Source organism: Urocampus carinirostris, chromosome 2 (assembly GCF_059441175.1).
Source record: "Urocampus carinirostris isolate Australia breed hairy pipefish chromosome 2, RoL_Ucar_1.0, whole genome shotgun sequence".
NCBI lineage: Eukaryota > Metazoa > Chordata > Actinopteri > Syngnathiformes > Syngnathidae > Urocampus > Urocampus carinirostris.
Window position 1 is genome coordinate 55,923,288 of NC_142350.1, and position 21,372 is coordinate 55,944,659.

A 21,372-nucleotide genomic window follows, 5' to 3' on the forward strand; every position below is an offset into this window, starting at 1 on the left:
GTAGTGCTTCTTTCCGCCACTACTAGCCTGTGGTGCTGTGACAGGTCACCCAGCATCCACCCGAAGGAGAAATCCGGCTTCTTCTTCCTAGTTCATGTGTAAACATTCTATACTGTATCCCCAGCGCGCTAAGAATTTTTAATTTTTTATTGTTTAATATGTCGTGTATCCATTCAATATGGTTGGTGTAAAGTGTAATTTCTTTTGAAATGAAAGTGGAATAAGAAAGATTGATGCGGTTGAGAAAATGGTCGGACCGCTTTTTTTCGCCCACTTTTTACCACGGAGGAAGTAGCCTAACTTTTGAAGCCCATCTTCCATAAGTAAGTTAAACTTCACTTTTTATCTTTATAGAGCATATTAGAATATGAAATGTTTATTTTTTTTAGTACAAAACAGTACAGGTTACTTATACAAGCCTTAAACATACTTAAATAAACCTTAAACATACAAAATATAGCACTGAAGCAACTTACGAACAAATTCAACTTACAATTCGTAAGTAGAGGAGCGTCTGTATTAGGGAAAACATTTAAAATACTGATGGCATCATGTCTTAAACATGTTTTATAAGGAATACTTTGAATATAACAATACAACAACTGTATTTTGTTTTTAAAGATTTTAATGAATAACAATCTATGCGGTAATTTTTTATCCCACTGATGCATCCAAGGGTTAATACTTGTGACAGGGCTGTCGGACTGTTGGGAAGCAAAGACGTGTCTGCATGATATCACCCTTGGACATATTCTTAGAAAATGTATCAAATGGTAAATTGTCTGCATTTATACAGCCCTTTTCAAGTCAATGAAGACCTCCCAAAGTGCTTTACAACGTGCTTCACATTCACCCATTCACAAACACACTCACACACCAATAGCGGTAACAGCAACATGCTTATCGGGGGCATTAGGGGTTCAGTGTCTTGCCTAAGGACACTTGGACTTTTAACATGTAACTGTGTGCTTTCCAATTGTATAAAAAAAAAAAAAACACGTTTATTGGTATCCCATCAGAGTGAGATGGAAATCGAAAACTCCCTTTATCACTGCATCATGAAAAATAATGATTTTACAAAAGCTTAAAGATACTAATGTCTAATTTTTAAAATGGTGATCAAATTTGACCTGGGACCAGACAAGGCTTCATGATATTTTTCCCAGTTGTATTTCAGCTAAGATGCCAATGTTACACTTTTTAGCAGGCATTTAATTGCAAGAATAAATGAGGTGAGAATAAAAACCTATTTCTGTGTGTTCCAACTAACCAACTTAATCAATGTTAGTAGCACTAGCAGTGATTATTTCATTTGAGTGTTCCTTTTCAAAAGAGACCAAAACCTTTCAGATTATCCGAAGGGTTCATTAACAGCCTTCAATTTACTTTGGGAACGTCTTGGATTGAGATTTCAGGTGAATTTCACAGGGGTTACACTTGGGTATACAGCGCCCTCTTCTGGGGTGCTTTGTCAGGGTTGCTGTCCAGCAATCCTTGAAAAAAACCGAGGTGTCATACGATTACACAATCGCACTGCATTACATTGTGAAATTTGATTCACTGCACAGCCTTCATCTAGATAGATAGATAGATAGATAGATACTTTATTCATCCCCGTAGGGAAATTCACACTTCCAGCAGTCTACCCCGTTGTTTATTAACAGATTAACATGATGCCCTAGGGGTGCTTGTAGCGGAGTGGATGACGTCACGCCAGTCCAAAAATTCGACATCCCTGCGGCAGATGGAAATCTTTTCTTTGTGAAAATCCAGGGATACACCACCTCGTGTTAGCAAGTCCGCCTCCTCTCTGATTCCCCCCGGCTCTCGTGTCTGTTTAGCGGCGTTGAAGCCGGATTGCTCCGGGTAGCTACACGTTAGCGTCCGGAATGCTAAACGTGAGCCACGTTTCCGCAAAACACAGCAACTCCGCTCCCTGTGCGCTTCGATGTTTTCCACCAGCACTCGATCTTATTTGGTCGTGAGTTCGCATTTATCAAGATTACGGATGGTACCGAAGACGTATAACGCCGCTAGCCGCTTCGCTAGCTCCGGCTCTTCTTCCACAATAGGCCCCTTCATCACGCCGGCACGAGAATTCTTCAGGGCAAGGAGTTGAAATTCCTTGAATACACGCATTTCTTGTGCGTTAAAACCCATGTCCATAGGATAGAAGTAATCCATAGTGTAGTTGTCAAAACGGGAAGAAAAAACACCGAAGATAGGAGCAGACAATAAAACAATAGGCCAGCTGCTGGAAAAGGCAGCCGCTCGTGGCAGCGCCGCTTTGATGATCTAGTATTAATACGCGTTAATACTCGCATAAACCTCAACAGTAAAATGTTAGCGTGTGAGGTGACGCAGTATATAGAAAACAACGGCGACCGGGTGATGAAGGTGTTGTATCTGAGTCAAATCAGGAAGCTTCTCCTGCTACTGGTAACCATGGAAATGTGGTGAAGCAAAACCCTTCCTGCCGAAAAATCGCCTGGAAAGTCATGGGCGCGCAAGGCTGGATTTGCCAAAGACGCACCACAGGAATGGTGCGCCGACAAACCTGGTGGTTAAGGGATCTGTGAGCCATGAGTGGTAGAAAAATAAACCTCTTAACTTAAATAATAAACACAAATAAAACGATCAGATTAGTGTAAAAAAAAAATCTGCTGCCACCTACTGGATTAGTGTTAGTTACTCTACTGATTACCTAACAACGGTCTGCTTTTTCCAAAGATAAAATTGGGCAATATCCTGTGGTTACTGTATCCACACAATCAAATCCAACACAAATAAAGACTCAAATAGCTCACGGGTGTTCTCGTCAGGTGGCGTAGATACCTTGGCTTTTATTTTTCTACATTTGGATGCGTCCACTGTGGAAGAAGAAGCTGCATGTGTCAGCACATTTTTTTGTACAATTCAAACAGCACAAAAAGTCGTCTTCTCACGAAACGTCGTCCCTCGGTCCTTACTATCAACACGAGCTCGAACGCATCACGGTGTTGGGAATCATTCACTTATTCTCTCTTACCTGATCAAGCCAAAGGAATTTTTCAAAAGTACTTATAAACCATTATTATTATTGTACTATTTCGTGAGTAAAGGCTCTGGAGTCACAAAGCAGCCCCGGAGATGCACACCGGTCCATTTTTAATCCTGTACCGTAAATTAAGGACTACACATGCTCAAAATTAAGAAAGAAACTTGATTTTGTCTTTAAACAAAGCGGCACCAGTTTTTAAGCTGCTAGCTGAAACAGACAAAATTTAACGAATTCACGTCCAATTGTTTAAATTTGAATATTTGGCGTCCAAGTCTTTGGCAACAGAACACCGGTCCCCTGCTCACCTGAACCCGTTTTCAGCTGCGTCATTATCATATCTGCCACGTGTTTTCGAATCACGTTCAAGATGGCAATTACAAAGATGAACACGTATTTACTACTGCGTTGAAACAACATGAATGAGGCCATTGTCGCGTCAAGCGTGAGCCCAATATATCTAGTCGAGAGTGGAGAATAATGCCAGATTGCAACACGGACGCATTTTTTAGTCTCGTCATCGGTGGTTTCTGAGGTAATTTACCATATTGCATTCACTTGTCATCGCTCCTCAAGGATTTAAGGAAAATGAATGATATGGTAAGAGCAGCCTTTTTGAGTGATAGCTTCCACTGCTGTTCATTTCAGAGGTATAAATTGAAGACTTTGTTTTTGGGGAAAGAGTTGAAAAAACGGAGGACTTTGTAAATATTCAATAAAGCATTGTTAAACCTCCCCTTCTGCTTGTGTTATGTATTATATGAATAATGTTGGCAAAAACATGGATTCATTTCTCTAGAAGGGCATCATAATTGTTTCCAGGTGTCACCAAAGGTGCGTTGTGGTAAAGAGCAGGTTTTTCTCTTTGCTGCCACAAAAAAAATAATCATAATAAGCCGCACCTTTTTTAAATCGGCGTTTAAAATGCAACAAAAAAGTAGAGGCTTGCAGTCCTGAATTTACGGTAGATTTATGACTCCATAAAACACCGAGCGATTTCGCGAAAGTGATCAAGGATTCGGGAACAAGTGAACGATCCGGATGACATCACAGACTCACAGTGATATGGAATTCATCAAACAGGATGAATGCTAGCGCCAAACGGAGATATGATTTTAGAAAAAAAGTGCCATAGTGTCACCTTCCTAAAATAATGGCCAGGAACTAAAGTGTAAACCAGAGGTGGGCAAACTATGGCCCCCGTAAACTTTTTTTTAATCCAGTCTGCCAAACAAAAAGGATACCAAATTCTACCGATACCAATAAAATGTTTATGTGATGCTCTTGTCCCCGGTGTCCCTTCATTTGGGTCCATCCCCCATGAAAATATATATTTTCACTGGGCATTTTACTGTACTTGCATTTTATTATTATCAACGTGTATTTACTTTATATATAAAGCTATTTTTCAAATTTCATGCAAATAACAAAAAAAACACTTCTGAACTAGCCTTAATGCATTTTCTCAAATTTAGTGCTTTAAAAGAGCCATATTATATGAATTTACTTTAACTGTTTGTGTTTATAAACAGTCTATAAACAAATATCAAATGAAACAACTTTTGCAAATATATTACCGCTCAAAAGTTTGGGGACATTTAGACAATTTTGTGTTTTTCGTGAAAAAGTAACAATTTTATTTAGCGATTGAGTTCTCCTGCCTATAGACTCTTTAGTTAGCCAGTCTCAAATATGGCATTATCTTTGCCATTTTGAATGTAAAGGCCAATATAGATGTGGATCCCTTTTAACCAAGATGCTAGTTGAGGAACTGTAAGGCTCTCAAACTTTGTCATCTTACCGCTTCTGTTTCTAGAGCCCTTTTGTGCTGTTTTCTCAAGGGAATAGTACCCACCGTTGTAGGAGATCATTCCCTTGGCAATTTCTCGTATGAACTAGCCTTCCTTCCTTAGAACAAGAATACTGAGAAGTTGACCATGAAAGTTCTCTTTTTCTGGCCATTTTAAAAGTTGAATCACAGTCACAAATGTGATGCTCCAGATACTGGACTGAATCAAAGGAAAGTCGGTTTATAGGTTCTTTAACCAATTAAACCGTTTTCAGCTGTGCTAACATAGTTGCACAAGGGTAATTATCCATTAGCCTGCTAACACAATTAGCAAACACAAGGTATAATTAGAACACCGGAGTGCTGCCTGCTGGAAATGGGCCTCTATACACCTATTTACTCATTGCATTAAAAAACAGAAATTTGCAGGCAATATTGGAATTGACCACGTTAACAATGTACAGGGTGTATTTCTGTTTCGATTTAAGTTATCTATCTCATGATTACCGATGTGAATCACCAGTCCCCGCTCCTTTTGCGCCAACTGCCTCGGACTCTGACTCCCTGTCCCTATTTAAACCCACTCCTATCTGTCCCCGTTTGTCAGTCCGTCTGCGAATCTCAGTTAACACTAGGCAAGCCTTTTTCCACCCTGACTCTCACCTGTTTTTTGCCCCTGTCTGTTCCCCGGTTTCGACCCGTTTTTGATCCTGACCACGTCTACTGTCCCATCCCGGCTTTTGACCTCTTTTTGTCCTGGACCACGTCTACTCTCCTTTCCTGGCTTATGACTCGCTTTTGACCCCGACCGCGTTTTTGCTCTCCTGTCCCGGCTACTGACCCGTTTTTCCGTTCCCGACACTGCCATCGCTCACCACGGAAGATCTACTTCCGCGTTCAGAGCGAACTGATTTCCGCATCCAGCAATCACCAGATCGTGGGCGCAACCCTTTCTCTTTCTTCCAATAAAACTTGTGAAAAACGCAACGCAAGTGGGTCCTGTCTCCGTTCTGGTCCTGACAATCTATTCCTTCAAAAATAGGACAATTCTAAGCGACCCCAAACTTTTGAACAGTAGTGTGTCTATTTTTTTAATCAACGCAAATGGAAAACCTCTCTATTGCCTGGTTCTCAAATTCAACAATCAAAACAATCTTATTTATCTCAAGTCCAGCCCCCTCTGCTGTTTGTATTTTTACCCATAAGGTTTGCCCACCACTGCTTGAAACTAGAACTTAAGTCATTCAATTAGTTTTGTAGATCAAAAATGAATAAGGTAACTCATGATATTTCAGATTTAAGGGAAATATTATATTTTTGGGGGTCTAAATGACTTCATTTAAAAGGGAAACAACAGTCGTTCTCACACGAAATGTGATCAATTTAGCTGCAGAATCCGGCAGGGATGCCAAACTTAAACCCAATTACAGTATTTCACGGACCATAAGGCGCAACTAAAAACCCCAAATTGGCCAGAAATACAGTATATGCACGAGATTTCCCGGTATACTACCTACCGCATTTGTGCAATGATCTATCGAGTGAAGAACAACACTAACCAAAATGCAAAACAATGTATGCAACGGGAATCGAATCTTGGTCATGGCCGAAACCTACTCATCAGACCACCAGTGATTTTTACACTTTACTAACAGTACCGAATGTTAGAGCATGGACCCTACCCCGGGTTTGAGACCCGTTGCACGCAATGTTTTGCAATCTTGGTGAGCGATATGAATACGGATCAATCATTGCACTGATAAATACCGTAAGTATATAACCACAAACAACTACTTCAGCTCTTACAGTAGTTTCAATACCATGCGCCTTATAGTACAGTGCGCCTAATGTATGAAAATGTATGACAAAAGAGTTTTTGGGAGGTGCACCTTATAGTGCGTAAAATCTACTAAGATTACACACTTACCCGAGCCACATTAGCTTTTGCACCCTTGGCTAATGTCCCAAAATGAATGATTCAAGAGCTGGGGTTACATCCAGGGTTGGGTAACTTTAACTTGATTATTTTCAATTACTTTTGGATTACTCCAATACCAAATATGCTAATAAAAGACAAAAGAAACTAAATATGAATAAAATGATGACTCACAACACGTGGTAAGCTTTCTCTCCTGGCTTTGATCTCATTGATCTCCGGCAAAACTAACATAAGATGCGACAGAAACAAAATGAAAATAAATCCAAACAGCTTGCCAATATCATTTTTGCCCTTCCATGTATTCCGTTACTCCCCAAGCCTGCACAAAATTTAATAATTTTATTCATATTTAGTTTCTTTTGTCTTTTATTAGCATATTTGGTATCGGAGTAATCCAAAAGTAATTGAAAGTAATCCAGTTAAAGTAACCCTACCCAACTCGATATGTTTTGGAAAACCCTGATTTAATGGAAGCGCCTAAGAATGCGTTGATGTATGTAAATAGGCAGTGAGAACTTTGCTAGCATCTACGCTAAGCAAGACGGGAGACAACCATGTAAAAACAGGACCTAGAAAAGGGTAAAATACGTTGGGGCCCTCGCCATTTTGCAGGGTGTCATGACGAGGAACGGACACTAGAGGGAGACACGCAATGCACGGAGGCACGAAATGGAGAACAGCCTTCTTCATAGGAGCTCCTGTCCACCAATTAAATAAAAAAAAAAGCAAACATTCAAGTCATACACACAGAAAATAAGTGCACGCACTCCGTAACAAGAGGCAGTCAGTAAACGTTACGTGACGATGTGACAGTTGTCCATCCCTCGCCGACGACACCCGGAGTACTTTTCCCCTCCGTTTTCCTCCCGAGGACACCAATCCTCCTCGGCGTCGTACCGTCCCGGGCGTCCTCTCGCGTCCGCGCGGAAGCGTTTTTTAGTCTATTTTTTAAAGAGAAATATAGCGCCCCCTGTCTTCCCGTGGTCCGGGCGCTCGGCGTGTGCCCGTCAGAAGACTTCGGGTAATGTGACGTTGCGCAGAAGCCATTGCTGCGAACGCGAATGCGTGCAGTCTCTGACACTGGGAACTTGGCTGTCCTCCTCGCTGGCCTTGTCCAGACACTGGTTGCTGTTCACGTGCACCAGGCTCAGCTTCTAAAAATACAAAATCCACCAAAAGTCGATTAAATTGCAGAAAATAACAAAATAGAATAGAATAGAATATACCTTTATTGTCATTGTTACAAAATGGGTTAACATATTGTGACAACGAAATTGGGCATGACACTCCAGTGTCACACATTCACAGTGAGGTAAAAAAGCCAAGAAGATAAAGGAACAGAGAAGATAAGGTTATAAAAACAAGGAGGATAAGGTTATAGTTATAGTTTACACAATATTTACACAAGAAATGTCGGCATGTAGGATGTTACATACAGTTTGGTATCGTAATACAGTTTGGTATCGTAATACAGTTTGGTATTGTAAGGGTTTGTGCAATTATGCATTTGGTGCAAAAAATAGTCATCATAGTGCAAAAAAATAGTCAAAATGATATGCGGCGAAGTGGTTAGCGCGTGTGCAGCACAGTTCTGAGGTCATGAGATCGAACCATCTGTGTGGAGTTTGCATGTTCCAGGGATCAGAATGGAGATTTTCATTTTCAGCTGAAATAGCCAGGGTCCAGGAATAAAGCAGGGCGGAATTTGTTTGCTACGCAAGAGAAAAAGTGAAAAAGTCGGAATGCCTTTGGGGTTCAAAAACAGCGGAAATCCGCGGATCCGCGGAAAATTCTGATCCCTGCATGTTCTCCCCGTGCTTGTGTGGGTTTCCTCCGGGATCTCTGGTTTCCTCTCACATTCCAAAAACATGCATGTTAGGTTAATTGGCCGGTCCAAATTGTCCCTAGGTGTGAATGAGCATGTGAGTTGAATATCTCTGTGTGCCCTGCGACTGGCTGGCAACCAGTTCAGGGTGTCCTCTGCCCACTGCCTGAAGATAGCTGGGATGGGCTCCTTAGCCCCGCGACCCTACTGAGGATAAGCGGTGCAGATAATGGATGGACATGCAACTGGTCATACTTCTATATGCGAGACATTCGATATAAGAGATTTATTTGCTTAACATAAAACCGAAAATCCAAGTTACAAGCATTCCCAGAGGCTACCACTAGAGTCCCTCCACCACCCGCATCTGCTTGTCCCAGTTTGTGCATGGGGTACCCCAGCATCAGACGCCTGATCCCTTAAACTTGGTTCTACCTGTATCCCCCTCACTCTTTCGAACCCAAGAAAGTACTATTACATATTTTGTATTTTTTAATGGTTTTGATGATTTATCGTGAAAGAAAAAGCTTCGAAACAAACACTTTATGAAATGCATATAAATAAATAAATAAATAAATAAATAAATACACACAAAAAACGTGTATGTGTAGATAAGGTCCCCCTAAACATTTTGAGTGGTTGGAGGTAAAAAACACACACAAAAAAAAAAAAACGTAAAAAACAAAGTTATAACACCACGGTGACATTCCATGGTCAAAACACCTCGAGTGTAGATCAAGTTATTTATAAGCCCAATAACGCTTTCCTACATTTCGAAAGGGTGGCAGAGACCATTCTCCTTTGGATAAGATTTGCTTCAAAAGAAAGTGAAAGAGTTGAGAGTACGGCTAAAAGGGCAAAAGAAAGTGAAAATAACAACTGAAACAGACAAAAAATAAATACATAAATATAAAAAAGAGAATAAAAGATATTACAGTAAAAATGCTTGTGTGTATGTTTATTTCAAGTTACAGCAACTTTAATTTTCAGCAAGTGCTTATGGACCATGGTGGTGCTCGTATGTAGAGGTATCAATTTATTTCTAAATATTTGTTTTTTTTAAAATAGTATCGTATTTTCCTGACTATATGTTAGTTTTTTTCATAGTTTGACCAGGAGAACAAATTATACTCTTGTGAGACTTATATGTGAAATTGTTGACACATCATTATATCATTGGGTTCAAAATTTTTCTTTCAGGTACTGTATATCACTTTACGTGTTGTTTTCACACTAAACCGCAAGAGGGCGCCCTAGGTCTGTGTTAATGATTTCAACCTTGCCCTGAACGAAGCAGCTTATTGTCTTCTTTCCAATTTGGAGTTGCTTAACGGCAATTGCGACAAAGAGGATGAAGAATTCATTGGTTATAGTGATTTAGAGTGAAGATGATAGTTTGGTAAGCATGTTCTTTTTAAGATAAGATAAAATAATCCTTCATTCGTCCCACAATGGGGAAATGTCTTTTCTTACACCAGGAAGACAGTGGATAATGAATAACAGCGAAAATATGAACAGTATAAACAAGTATTTAGAAACAAAAAAATAAAAAACAGAATGTTTCCGATGGCAGGTTTGCAAAATAGTGAGAGTAAAGTGACCAAATGCTAGTTATCTGAATAACTCTTTATATGCGACGTCATTACTGACGAGCGTGTCTAAGATATGCACCTACGTGTAGCGTTAGCATACCGTGTTCCCTATTTGCCATGTACAAAGCTGATCGAACTGGCAGCCAAACCGATGGGACCCAGCCAGGGACCTCAAAGAAAGCCTTCAACCACCACCAGCCAACCACGATTTCATCAATTCCTCACCGCCGAGGACATCAAGACTGGGCCTTCACCTTCATCGAACCAGAACCACAGTCTATCTCATGGTGCTAGGTATTGGTGTTATGTTAAGGGGGGATTCTATCACATTACAATAACGTAATAATTAAGCCAACGTTGTTTTGCTAAGATCTTAACTTATATCTCTCTTTGTTTTATTTTTTATTCTTGTTTTGTATTCTGTTCAAGTTTCTACTGTAGATGATTAGTAAAAGAAAACTCTAGTTCCAGATCAGGGGATGGTGTAATAATAGTATGAAAAATAGTCTGTGTAATAACCTGTGCAGCCCTTTGAGACTCTTTGTGATTAAGGGCCAGGGTTGGGTAGGGTTACTTTAACTTGATTACTTTCAGTTACTTTTGGATTACTCCAATACCAAATATGCTAATAAAAGACATAAGAAACTAAATATGAATAAAATGACTAAATTTTGTGCAGGCTTGGGAGTAACGGAACACATGGAATGGCAAAAATGATGTTGGCAAGCTGTTTGGATTTATTTACATTTTGTTTCTGTCGCATTTTATGTTAGTTTTGCCGGAGATCAAAGAGATCAAAGCCATGAGAGAAAGCTTACCACGTGTTGAGAGTCATAATTTTATTCACTTAAAGTTATGTGTAGCCATCCTTAACCCTAACTCAAAAGGTTTTTCATCTATTTTCCTGACATAATGATCTAAAAACGTATGTGGCGCTCCAAAAAGGAGAAACAAGTTTTGGAAACTTGTCTCTTTAATTGGTCAATCGGTTATTTGTTAAAATAGTCTATTTACTACCCAAATTTCGCTAGAGCTAACCCCTGATTTTTACTTCCTGGACCACAGTGCTGGTCTCTGAAACTACCGTTAAGGAAGCAACAATTGGCTGCTACTTACAGAGTTGCGTCTGCAAGATGCTAATGCTAGCTTTCTGGACACCGCAGTCGCTAGCATCAGAGGCCAACGCAAGTCAGTATGTGCCGTTTGCTCATTCAACTGTGTCGATTTGTCGGCGAACTTTTGATTATTTCTACACAATAACAAAAAACACTTGTATACAAGATTAACTATAGATAAAATCATCCACCACCACGCATACACCTCTGTCAGCAATCGCCGACTTCCTCCGTGGTAAGTGTTTATTTTAAACAAGAATTTTATTTCAATAACATCATATTTATCTTTTTACTGTATTTTTATGTTTACTTACTATGTGAATTTGTTTTCAGTCATCAGGAAAAAGTGTTTTTATCGATATTTTGAGTTAACCAGGATGATTTTGGGAAGACCGGAACAGATTAATTGGTTATCAGTTATTTTTTATGGGACAATTTAGTTTGAGATACAAGAAGTTCTAAATATAAGCTTGATCTGAGAATGAATTAATGTATGTAGAGGTGGACGCAGTATTCTAATCGGTAGAAAGCAATACATGTCATGTCAAGTTTATTTGTATAGCCCTTAATCACAAGGAGTCTCAAAGGGCTGCACAAACCACAGCCTATTATGACACCATCCCCTGATTTAAAACCTACGTGAGGGCAAGGAAAAACTCAAAAACCTCAACATGAGGAAAATGAGGAAACCTTGAAAAGGGGCCGGCACATGAGGTAATCCCCCTTCCAGGATGACCAGGCTGCAATGGATGTTGCAATAACAAATAATACACAGATATTGTCAACATAAAATACAGGTTAATAATATGCTATAAAATAGAAGTGTGTTTTAAGCTTAGATTTAAACATTTCCACTGAGGTTGCAGATCGAATCTCAGGGGGAAGAGCATTCCACAGCACCGGGGCCCGGATGGAGAACATACTCGGACCTGCGGATCTCTTCTTGGCTCTTGGGATCACTAGTAGACCAGCATTTTCAGAGCGAAGGCTCAATATTTTGCATCTACTCCTATTTGGCAGTTGCTTATCCGTCTAAGCTTTGGATTCAAAACTAAAAAGACTCACAGCTGCAAGGCCGGAATGACCCCTGACCTGAAACTCAAACCGGAGGTGGAGAAGTGTTTGCACACCCCTTTCACAACTGCTTGTGTGTGATCAGGTCCACAACACCACCATACATCCGAGGGAATGTCATCTCTTTTGATTATAATTTAGAGTGCATGCGGGCATTGAAAAAGCCCGAACCACCTTCACCCGCTTGTGCATCAACTGCCGGAATCTCTATGACGACGGCGTGAAAAGGTCGCACTCACCACGGGGTCGTACTCCCACAGCTGGTTGCCTTTGAGATGGTGACACTTTAGCATCATGACGGGCCCGTTTAACTTGGACACGTCCAGACACAGGTCGTCTGTTCGGATTTCCTTGTTAGCCGTGTAGGAGAAGACCTGCCGGGAGTGCAGAAGGCAACCTTCGGTCAGCTTACGCTCATTGATTATTAAAGGTATTCCCAAATAGACATTTTGAGTTTTAATTCAGCACACAGTTTTGTGTTCCTCCCCATAATCAGTGTTCTCGTTTGCCCGCGTCCCTGACGCATTATTTTTGCTGGGGACGCATTGTGTCAAATCAACGTGCGTCCGCGGGACGCAAATTTTTTGATACGAAATTCTCATTATCATTTTTTAACAAAGATTTACCGCACTCCAAACTTTTCGTCAGGCAGATCCACCATTGTTGGTTTGGTCTCGCGGTTCGAGTTTTCGTCTGCACGGCGATCTCGAGTTTGAGTTGTGTAGTGAAAGTCCGTCTCTTTTTAGAGAACCGGCTTTTTCGGCTCAACTCATTAGAGAGCTGGCTCTCCAGCGGCTCACTTGCTTTGATGCATTATATTACGAATGATTATGTTGTATTAAGAAAAAAAGGGAGTATAAAAGGAGAAAATGAAAAAAGACAGGTTTGTTATGATCCCTTTTAATCAGTATATTACCAACAATAATTTAATGCAGAAAATAGTTAATAATTTGAATAAGAAAATGTATTATTCTACTTAATTATATTTGCATGTAAAGATTTATTTTTGGGTTTTGTAAGGGAAAATACGACAGTTTGTAAGGGCATGAAGCACACTAAATTTTGGGGACCCATAGATCTCTGTTGGGACCCATAGATTTTTGAGCATGCAAGTCCCCGGGACCCATCACTTTTCAGAGGTAAAATGAACACTGCATAATTATGCGAATAAGTTGCAAAATATTACGCGCGCCCAAGGAGTTGAAAAATTTAGTCTTGAAGTTGATCTATCTGGCTGGTTTGCTGTAGTCAAGTCAAGTCAAGTCATTTTTATTTGTATAGCCCTTAATCACAAAGAGTCTCAAAGGGCTTCACAGGTTATTACACATGAGCTGTACAGCTGTGATGTCATTGAAGGAACACAGCACTTCCAAATTGGTGAATCCCATTAACGCTTCATGTGAGGCCAGCTTCAAAACAGACAGCGATTGTAGTGAACAGGTTGGGTTTTTGTCTGTTTTTTGCCGCGTGTGTCTCGGTTGGTAATTTTGTCCGGCTAGCTCCCCGAAAGCGTCGGGGGCAAATGACGGCTTTCCTGTTTTGTCTGTTCTCGTTTGGCGCTCGTTGGCTTCCCACCATGTGTTGTTTGGCCGTCTAGTTTGGCATTAGCGCCAGTATTGTCGTGATCCTTGGTTTGTTTATTCCCAGCCAGCTCTGCTTTTGTCGCCATAGCCATTTTTCAAAGTTGGATCCCAGTTGCGTGTTCTTTGGCCAGTCAGCCTCGCAATTTTCCGCTGAGGCTACAGCTGCCTTTTGTTTATTATCCCAGTTCTCAGTTTGTCCTTGCTAGTCAGCCCGTTTTTGGCTGCTAGCCCTTTGGTGTACCATTACTGCTTCCACGTGCGACCCAGGGCTTAGGCATTGTACACAAAAACTACCAAAACTTCACTTAAAACACTCAGGACCTCTTTGACTAATTAACACGTAAACCAATATCACAACTGGCTTGGTGTTCCTCTGATGACGTCACAGCTTAATTGGAATATAACGATGAAATGTATGTAGAGTTCATGCAAGAAACATGTGCATGCTTAAAAATTTGGGATTAACTTTAATGGCTGAAATCAATTGGAAGACGCTTTTACCTGGTTGCCACCCATGCCGTGGCAGTTAAAAATGCCGACCTTCTCGTTTTCTTTGCGGGCCATGTTGTCCAAACATTGGTTGGTCTCCACATTTCGGATCTTGACGTCAAAACACACATAAGGACATCTTTTAGAGACGATGAAAGCACACCCAAAAACACAGGTGTGTGTGTGTGTGTTGCGCCTGCCTCTCCAAGGGAGTAATAATGTCGAGGAATCTGAGAGTCAGGATAGACATTTTCCAAGTACCAACTGAAAGGTCTACATTGAAGCTTCTGTCGGAGAACCGTGCGAGACGTGATGTCACCGTAGTCCACTTTGGTCACGCCTGAAAACACACACAAACACACGCTCATAAAGTCAGCAAGAATCCATCAGAAATGACAGTGAAATGGAAGGTTAAAAAATTAAATCATACAAAGACTTTTCCAGTGTTATCTAATAACCCAATAGGACAGAGTTTCTTTTCAGAGCAGATGCTATCTGGCTTTCTGATTGGCTCATTTGTTTCCCTCATTCCCTGCCAATCATAGGTATAGATGTCAATAATCTATTTTCTCAGTTCCATTTACACCTATGGACACAAACCTTTAAATATGGTAATAGTGATCGACTTAAATTTATTATTCAATATTCGAGTAACGGCTCTTTCAATTGATGTTCTCCTCTGATCAAGTTATATTCAGTCCGGAGAGGAGACCAGATATATCTATTAAATTGTATTTTTCCAGTCTAAGAATAAAGCCCCCGTGTCTTGAAGTTTCGAAATTGATTACATTTTTTGTGACATTATCAGCTCATTTTCGTCAATACATATCCTGCTTCATCCTAAGTAAGGTTTTTAAGAGAAAAAAATGTTCGTCCGACAATATATATTGACTACATGATGAAAACATAGAGAAACAGAGAAAGGTAAACCAAAAATCTATGGGTCCCAACAGAAATCTATGGGTGCCCAAAATTTAGTGTCATCGAAGTTGAAATTGTAAATCGGTGACAAATATATAATATCAATCTTTATATTCATTCAGTTTTAATCATCAAATTATTAATTCATTTCTGCATCAAATTATTGTTAGTAATATACCGATTAAAGGGATAACCACAAACCTGTCTTTTTTAATTTCTCCTTTTATACTTCCTTTTTTTCTTAACTTCTTTATACAACATAATAATTTGTAATATCAATCATCAAAGCAAGTGAGCCGTTTGAGAGCCGGCTCTTTTTAATGAGTTGAGCCAAAAAAGCCAGTTCTCTAAAAAGAAACAGACTTCCTTTCACTACACAACGAGATCTCGTTGGCCGAGATCGGCGTGCAGACGAAAACTCGAACCGCGAGACCAAAACAACAATGGCAGATCTGCCTGACGGAAAGTTTGGAGTGCAGTAATTCTTTGTTAAAAAAAAGTAATCGGGTAATAATGACAATTTTGTGGCAAAAAGATTGCGTCCAGGGGACACACGTTGATTTGAGACTATGCGTCCCCAGCATAAATGATGCGTCTAGGACGCAGGGACGCGGGCAAACGAGAACACTGGTAAACAGAGTAGAGGACTTTATTAAAGGTGAGTACCCTAAAATTCGGACTATAAGCCTCGATTTCTAAATGTCCGGCGGCCCACAGGCTGGGTGGCAGAATGTTAAGGGGTTAAAGTCTCGTATTTTATTAAAATTATATTTGTGAACCGTCTTTCTTCCTAAATATATCATGTTTCAATGTGGGCGCAGGCCGCTATAGTCTGGTGTGGCTTATGTATGTACAGAACATTTTTTCCTAATAGAATGTCCTATGTGCAGCTTATGATCAGGTGTACTCTATAGTCCGAGCAAAACCAATGTGATTTCTGGATTCAGCGCATCAGATTCACCCTAACCACTTAAAAAAAACAGACAACAAACTTGTTGTTGACCTTTTCTGATGATAATTCATCTTGCGTCTACTTTACGGTTCCTAGTAGGAGAATAACCATTAAAGAGCAACTGATACTAGTGTTTTCCAACGAACGGAAAGACTGGTACCTTCAGATAAGCTAGTATTGGCACCGATACCAATGGCTAGTTTTGGTGCTTGTCCTTTAACAATAACCATACTGCTTACAGGCAATCTGAATAATATCTAAAATAAACTTAAAAAAAACAAAACAAAACAATAGTTTAACTCGGGGTCAAAAACCCCAAATTTTGAAAGAGCCATAACGGACTCTAACCGAAAAAACAAATATGCATGGATCTGCAAATCCTCATGTAAACATATTTTTAAATCAGAAGAAAAAGGGGTTTCATTAGTCATTAAACATTTGTTATTGATTGAACATTTTTGAAAGCATTGGAAAAAGTTAACAGTTGTTAGAATCCAGCACGTCATCGTCCTGCAGGGGGCGTCAACAGGAAGACAACCTGGAGGACCCCAGGTCGGTTCCTCATTTACCAAACCTGACTTTAATCAGGCACTTGCAATTAAAGGACTGTGCCAACAGCAGAAGCTGTCAGATCATTGTTTACCTTTAACGTCCGGATCTCCTGTCTGAGTTGATATATTCTAGACCTTCTGAACTTTGCCAACTGTGAGAGTTTTTCAGATAGTGTTTTTTGTTGGTCTTTTTTTTTTTTGTTCCCTTTGTCCCTAAATACACTCTGGCCAGGCAGCTTGTGTGTTACAATTGGGTCTGCCTCAAATATATATCTATTATTCCCTCCCACATATTTTTCCTTTTCCAAACATTCCAGAAAAAGCCCCAGAGAGCAATTAGTGTGGCGCTTGAAAGCCAAATGCGGCTCTAGGATAACGTAATTTACATAAAAATCACGATTATTACAACTACTGACTACCTTGTAAATAGTTAAAGCTAATTATTGACTGACATCATTTTATCTTATTTTCTCTTTTTAGTTTGTATTACATGTTGATCCTGGATTGCCATGTCTAATTTCTTTGTCTCTATGACGAAAAAAAGACTATTCAATTCAAGTCATAATACACAATACCAACGAACTGCCCTCAACTGTTATGAATGATTCTGAAATGTTCCACTAATGATACCAATGATTGGAATGGCAATTCAAGATATATCTCGTCTCTGCATTATTTTAACTGACATCCTTTTATTAGGAGCTAAGTCCCTTAAAACACTATATTTCACGTTTTGCTAATATATTTTCTATCATCTGAACGTGTCGGTGTGAGTGTGTGTGTGTGTGAGGGTGCATGAGCAAAAGTTAATTGCTGTTCCTCAGCGTGAAATTACTCACTGCCTGAGACCGGCACTATTGGACCATCACAATGATATCACACTGTCACCAGGTTAATAGATAGATCACTCCTGCTGCACACACACACACACAAATTTGCTCACCAGGCGAGATGATGTAGAAAAAGTTTTTAAATTCATCCATCCAAACTTCTGCCAAGCGTCTATTGTTTTTGTTGATGATTTGTCCCGTTCCCCCCGGAAAGGTGTAGGGCGTGGCTTTTCGGAAGACGTGACCCACGTGTGAACACGTGACGATCTCCAGGGTGCCACCACACTGCCAGATCTGCCACGAAAAATACAAATACATAGGAAAGTCGACAAAATTGCGAGCGGGACCGCTTACTCGGAAAGAGATTTCCAGGTTCTCGCCTCCCCAGATGTCCATGCCTGCGTCGTACGTGCCGATCTCCTGGAAATAATCTCTGTCGATGGAGAACAAGCCCCCTGCCATGGTGGGAGTCCTGCCAAAGGTAACAGATTTTGATTATGGATGGAAGCTATAAAATGTCTTATGAATTACAGAATTTGGCTATGAGGCGCACCCCCAGAAAAATAGTCGTTTATTATATATTTTCCTACACAAGGCGCATCGGACTATAAGGCCCATGAAGTTGAGACTACAGTAAGAACTTTTGTGTTTATGGATACATATTAATATGCAAAACATTGTATGCAATGAGGATCAAACCCAATTATTTCTAGGCCACTCGTAGTAATATTTTTACCCCTGGTCACACAACACCGATTTGCATATTGCATTCCGATAGGTTTAACAGTCTCAACTTTTCAACTGTGCTTCTATAACCTCTTAGTTTAATATAGATAGATAGATACTTTATTCATCCCCGTAGGGAAATTGACACTTCCAGCAGTATCCTTGAGTTGAAAATAAAACAATAATAAAGTAAAAGGAATACAATACATAAATCGGTCGCACAACGCCGCACCCGCTGGTTTGGCCATGTCCTTCGTCTACCACCAGACCATCCGACACGAGCCATTCTCCAGTTTGACCCAAAGGCCGCAGGCTGGAGACGACCACGAGGGAAACCCCGCACTCGATGGCTCGACGTCGTTGCGGGCGACCTCCAACAACACGGAGTTGCCGTAGAGGATGCAGAACAGCTGGCACAAGACCGCCAGCATTGGAAAAACCTGGTTCATCTGGTCGGCTCAACGCACAGGGACGGGACCCCCCGACCTTCGCTGGAGCAATAAGTAAGTAGTAAGTATACATAAATACCCAATGTAACGTGTTGATATAGAGTATTTAGATAGTGCTACATAAAATACACACTGTAATATAAATACGCTAATATACAATGTGGGGGTGTGGTCTAATGTGGGCTTTTACTCCCCGGGTGGAGTTAAAGAGCCTCATGGCGTGAGGAAGAAATTATCTCCTCAGTCTGTCCGTGGAACAAGACAGCAAATATGTATGCATTTGTAAAAGCGCTTGGTACACAGTAATTTGTTGAAAGACTTTGTTTTCTCCATTCTCTAACAATCTTTGGCGAATAAGTAGAGGGACTGTTTATCCTATCAGAATGCACAATGCAAATCTGTGTTCCTGGAATTGTGAGTAAAAATAGTGTGAAAATAAGATAAAGTCTAACACGCCTTGTCGTATGTCATTTGTGCACTGGTCGTCTGGTGATAAAGTGTCGCCACTTTCATCGCCATTACTTGGGTTCGATTCCCATCACATATGGTATTTAACAGCTCGGCTAAGAAATGTTTATCGACGGCCACCAGGAATGCCATAGCAAAACATGTAGTAGTGAGACAGTTGGTGTCAAGGAAGACTAAAGTCACAACCGCCAAGTTTAGCGTATGGTAACCGGTTTTGTCAATGAATAAAAATAGCATAAATTGACCCTTGTCATGGAAAACGCAAAAATCAAAGCAAATTTCAGATTCAGATTCAGATTCACTTTATTGTCATTCGTGTACACGTGTATACAGAACGAAATGTCGATACATCTGACCCGCACAGTTTCTTTGAACGTCAGCCGGGATAGATAAGATTAACCATGTCTTCGTCAGAATTTTAGCGCAGCAGTTCGTCATCTCGCGGTTCGATGCCACTTCCAGTTGTTAAATGGTCCAGTTTATTGTCCAGAGAGCGAACTTTGGAGAGGAAAATGGATGGGAGAGGCGTTTTGCAGGGTTTAGCCTTTAGCCTAGCTGTTATCCCGGCCCGACAACCTCGCTTCCTCGTCCGGCGGTCACGCCACTGTCTTGCCACTCTGCTTCGCTGCTTTGTAGGACGCTGGGTCTTGTTGACATAGCAGTCCGTGGCTAATAAACACTCCCGAGTGGTCGTAGCACCGAGCGCTTGATGTCTGGATGATCACATATCCAGCAAAAAAACTGCGATTGTATCTTAATCTGCAGTTCGAGCCGACTTGCGCTGTTAAAACTGAGTCGAAGACTGGGTCTTATGGCCGACGTGTAAAAAACTGTAGCGAGCCGATGTAGCCGCAGCCGAACAGGGGCGCCGCCATATTGCCCTGATTACCCAGTCTTCGACTCACTCAGCGAAGCAGAGTGGCAAGACAGCGGCGTGACCGCCGAACGAGGAAGCGAGGTTGTCGGGCCGGGCTAACAGCTAGGCTAAAGGCTAAACCCTGCAAAACGCCTCTCCCATCCATTTTCCTCTCCAACGTTCGCTCTCTGGACAATAAACTGGACCATTTAACAACTCACTTTAAAGTTAAAAACAATCAACCTGGCCATTTTACAATGGAAACAGCTGCTGCATGTACATTTTCCAATGCTGAATCAATGGTAAGATGCTGGAAACAGCTGCGGTAAGAACTGGAGCAATGTAAAAAGTCAAACAAAGCTATCAGAGGTAACAGTCTTCCTGTTAGGGATGTGTTACTTGCGTTGCTGTGTCTCGGTGCTTTTCCCGGGATGTGCGTTATTAAAACTTTGAAAACTCATTCTGTGTAGCGCTTTTCTATGTAAAAATATCTCTTGTGTCAATATAGGTGCATGCGGCTTATAGTCAGGTTCAGGTTATGTAACTAGAAAATGTTTTTCCTTTGATACTGTATTGGGTGCGACTTATAGTCAAGTGCGGGTTATAGTCCGGAAATTACGGTACATCTAGGTTTCTGAATATGTGAATTAATGTAAACACACACATTGATGCTGTTAATAGGGCTGTAACAACTAATCGATTAAATCGATTGAAATTGATAATTAAAAGCTCGAAACTTATTAGAGCATCAATCTATTGTAAACTTTATTTATTTATATTTATTGAGTATGTTAAAAACTGCAAATAAGATAGCAAACAACTTATTGTGACGCTGAAAGTTGTAGTACCACTTTGGTTCAGTAGAGGCCGCCAGGACCATTTCTATAAAAATGTTTTTTTTATGGTCAAACATTGCGTCATTACAAACAAAATCGGCATGCAGGTTTCAACTTAGTTGGTTTGACTCTTTCATCGTGAATCAAAGTTAACAACTTTGAAGGGGGCAGAAAATGCTGCAGAAGTACAGAGAAAAAGTATCAAAAAATAAGTAAAGAATGTAAATAAAGCAATACGAAAAATAATAATGACATGTTTAACTTAAGGGCAGATTCTTAAGCATATTATATATACCCTTATTTTCTGCACTATAAGCCGCACCTAAAAGCCTTTAATTTC

General features: G+C 40.5%; 1 protein-coding gene across 1 annotated transcript in view; it reads right to left on the reverse strand.

Moving 5' to 3' along the window:
• Positions 1-2,812: 2,812 nt before the first annotated feature.
• Positions 2,813-21,372, reverse strand: part of galnt1 (UDP-N-acetyl-alpha-D-galactosamine:polypeptide N-acetylgalactosaminyltransferase 1) — a 76,776-nt gene continuing 58,216 nt past the window's right edge. The window contains exons 9-14 of the mRNA XM_088327223.1: positions 18,052-18,169; positions 17,811-17,991; positions 14,644-14,783; positions 14,456-14,554; positions 12,611-12,745; positions 2,813-7,919 (exon numbers count right to left, since the gene is read on the reverse strand). Of these exons, the coding sequence (XP_088183349.1) occupies positions 7,773-7,919; positions 12,611-12,745; positions 14,456-14,554; positions 14,644-14,783; positions 17,811-17,991; positions 18,052-18,169 (820 nt within the window). The 3' untranslated portion in view covers positions 2,813-7,772. The remainder of the gene's footprint in view (positions 7,920-12,610; positions 12,746-14,455; positions 14,555-14,643; positions 14,784-17,810; positions 17,992-18,051; positions 18,170-21,372) is intronic.